Source organism: Lathyrus oleraceus, chromosome 4, assembly GCF_024323335.1.
Source record: "Lathyrus oleraceus cultivar Zhongwan6 chromosome 4, CAAS_Psat_ZW6_1.0, whole genome shotgun sequence".
In the NCBI taxonomy this organism is placed as follows: Eukaryota; Viridiplantae; Streptophyta; class Magnoliopsida; order Fabales; family Fabaceae; genus Lathyrus; species Lathyrus oleraceus.
In genome coordinates this window covers 131300383-131303509 of record NC_066582.1, presented here as the reverse complement: position 1 = coordinate 131303509, position 3127 = coordinate 131300383, and the positions used below count along the sequence as shown (strand labels likewise).

General features: G+C 37.6%; 1 protein-coding gene across 1 annotated transcript; it reads right to left on the bottom strand.

Moving 5' to 3' along the window:
* Positions 1-1984: 1984 nt before the first annotated feature.
* On the bottom strand, positions 1985-2854 carry LOC127136367 (uncharacterized). Its single transcript, XM_051062931.1, has 2 exons — positions 2708-2854; positions 1985-2383 (listed from the first exon to the last, which is right to left on the bottom strand). Exons 1-2 carry the CDS (start codon positions 2852-2854, stop codon positions 1985-1987), a joined length of 546 nt encoding a protein of 181 aa, XP_050918888.1.
* Between the last annotated feature and the right edge of the window lie 273 nt (positions 2855-3127).

Below are 3127 nucleotides of genomic sequence, written 5' to 3'. Positions count from 1 at the left end.
GTGTGAATTTTGATTTGGATCTAGGATCATTTCTTCTTCTTCTTCTTTGCCGCGGAGTTCCCAAGGGAAATCAGAGATCTGGATATCTGATGGATCATCGTTAAAACAATAACTGGCTGTTTTGATTGCGAAGAATCTTCGTGTTTGATTCTGAACTCTCTTGATTCAGTGATTTGAGGAGGTTACAAATTGGTAAATCGATGATTGAATCTAAAATCACGGAAATCACAAGAATCAGAATTATTCCCACAGACAATGTCTCTGTTCCGTTGAGGAATCATAAATGGTTGTAGTTAGTGAACTGAACCTCTTGAACCAGTGGTGTTGATCTCTGTTACGGTGGTACATGGTGTACTTGCATGGTTAGCACTTCAACGACCAAGTCAATTTAAGGTTTAAGATGAGTATTGTGAAAAGTGGAGATCAGAAAATGTACATTATTTCTTGTGAGTACTAACTTTATGCCTTGGGCCGAGTGAAGTGTATTTGAGGGGAATTGAGTCTTAGTTATTTAGCCCTTTGGCCGACCCAGAACAATAAGGAAATGTCTGGTTAGATTTAGGTTAACAAATATCTATGTTATGTCATGTATTTTATGTATTTGATAATAAAGATTTATGTTAAGTTATGTTATTTTATATTCTCAGTCTGACATTGCTGGTGTGTTCTTTGTTTGTAATAACATATGTGAACCTGGATTTCAATATTCGAACAAATTCTTCGAGAAAATTGCTTATTTTTGTCGTGTTTTGTGGTAACATGGGTGGATCTAGATTTCAGTATTTGAACAAACTCCTAGACCAAATTATTTGTTTGTTTCGTGTATATAATAATAAGATGAATCTAAATTTTAATATCTAGTCAAATCCAAAACCAAATTTCTTATTTATTGTGTGTTCTATCTACATGATAGCAAAGGATTAATCTGAATTTCAATATCCATAATCTAGACATATTTGTTGCTTGTAGGCGCGGTTAAGGTGCATTTAAATTCCACTTTCAAAATTTTAGAAATTTCACCGTGAGTAAGAACAATTTCCTTTGAATTGTTTAGTAAAAATATCTCAAAATGCGCATCAATTATATTTGGGAAAGCATAATATTGACAAACCCATAAGACAAGTTATTGAGTAGTAAAAAGGTGATTTCTTAACGCACCTTTAATACTTCTTAGCCACCACACGAAATTATTTAAATGCCCATAGTTTTCGGAGATGCATCTTTGGACGCATCAATTTATGAATAAACATTGAAATATTCCGAAGATGCATCTCTGGAAAAATTTAAAACATTCAATACATCTCATTCAGAAATCATTTACATTTGAATTGTACTAGAGATGCATCTCCGTATATATTCTGGAGATACATCTCTGTAACATCTCAGAACTTAGTCTTTAATGTTATATTTTGTTTATCTATATTCAAATGAAGATTTAAACCATATCGTACGATCGAAAAATAAAAAGTTACGTACATAATTCTAGATGGTCAAAAAATGCCATACATAAATAAAATACTAATAAATGTCAAAATTCCATACAACCGAGACCAATAAAGTAGCAAGTTTGTTAAAATAAAATATACCATAATACTACTACTATATACTAAGACATTATTGTGTATGTCTCACTACCTCTCCTCTACCTCCTCTGCCTCCTCAACTATCGATCTCATTCGTCCTCTGACGCTGTCTCCGGTACATCAATACCCCCGTGCCTACGTCATGATGGCATCTATGACTCGCCTCACATCAGACCCATCAGGGAGTATACCTCTATCAATATCTGTTTGCGCAATCTCTATTATGCGATGACACATAGGCAAGACATCCTCAACATGATCTAACTGTGCCTGTTTCTCCTCTAGTATCTCCTGATGAGCTGGTCTCATCGGGTCTCTTGGAGCAACTTGCACCATGTACGAATGTGACACCCTGAAGAACCATATGATGTACCCTTAAAAATAACTCTAGTCGCTCTCAGCTATGGTAACATGTGTCTCTCATAATCATCAAACATGTCCTCTATTTGTATATGTATCAAGGCAGGAGGAGCAAAGACAACACGGTGTCTGGAAATGGTCTGAGTGTAGCTGAACTGCCGTATGACGCGCTCGGGCAGATGAGGAGCAATGAGACGCAATCTGCATGCCAACCATTCAGAGTATAACATTATCTCGTCAAATGGCCGCGTCTCGCGGTGATCAACATAGTTGTTGAAATCCATGTCCCCGGCAACTAAACAGTTAAGATAGATTCTATAAGGCTCGGTCGCTTGGTTCCCTTTGAGCCGGATAAAAGCAGTAGCATGTGACATATCCTCAGTGTAATTAGGTACACTCGCCCAACCAGAGATGTGTGTGAAATGCTGGAGGATCCAACCCTGAAATGAAAAGTTTGAAACACACAAATCATTTGTAATGACTTTGTAAAGATTAAATTAAAATGACAAAGAAACATTCAAAGACCAATAATTATTACAGTCAGTAGTGTGACCTGCTTCGTCTTCCGCATATAGTCATATCTCAACTTCGAATACAAGTAGACCAAACAAGCCACCTCTAGTTATACTCATGGATCCATTCGAAATCGACGAAGTAACGTAGGTAGACGATGTTTGTATAGGTGGAACTCTTGTCCACAAAAATCGTAGTGCCAACCAAATAAAGCAGGTATGCTCTCAATCATACGATATGTGGAGTTCCACCTGCTCATCATCACTTTCAGTCTGTTGTGCACTCATTAGTGCATTCTTATATACCTTCTTCAAGTATACAAATATAACATGAGCACCCCTGATCTTATCCAGCTCATCCATCGCCTCCCCCGGATCAGCCCCTAGATACTCTACCATTATCTCTAGTGTCTCGTCTTTGGTCATCCTCCCATGATCTAGGAATCTCCCCTTGATCGGAAGATGTAGCAAACACGAGACATCATTGAATGTGATAGACATCTCACCGTGCGGGAGATGAAACAACGAGGTCTCCGTCATCTCTCCACGAATGCATTAAGCATATCTTGGTTAATCGTAGTATAACCAGTCATGCACAAGTCCTTCAGGCAAAATAAGGACAAAATCGACCGAAACCATTCCTCATTCGGCTGAGGCAATGCAACAATCTTT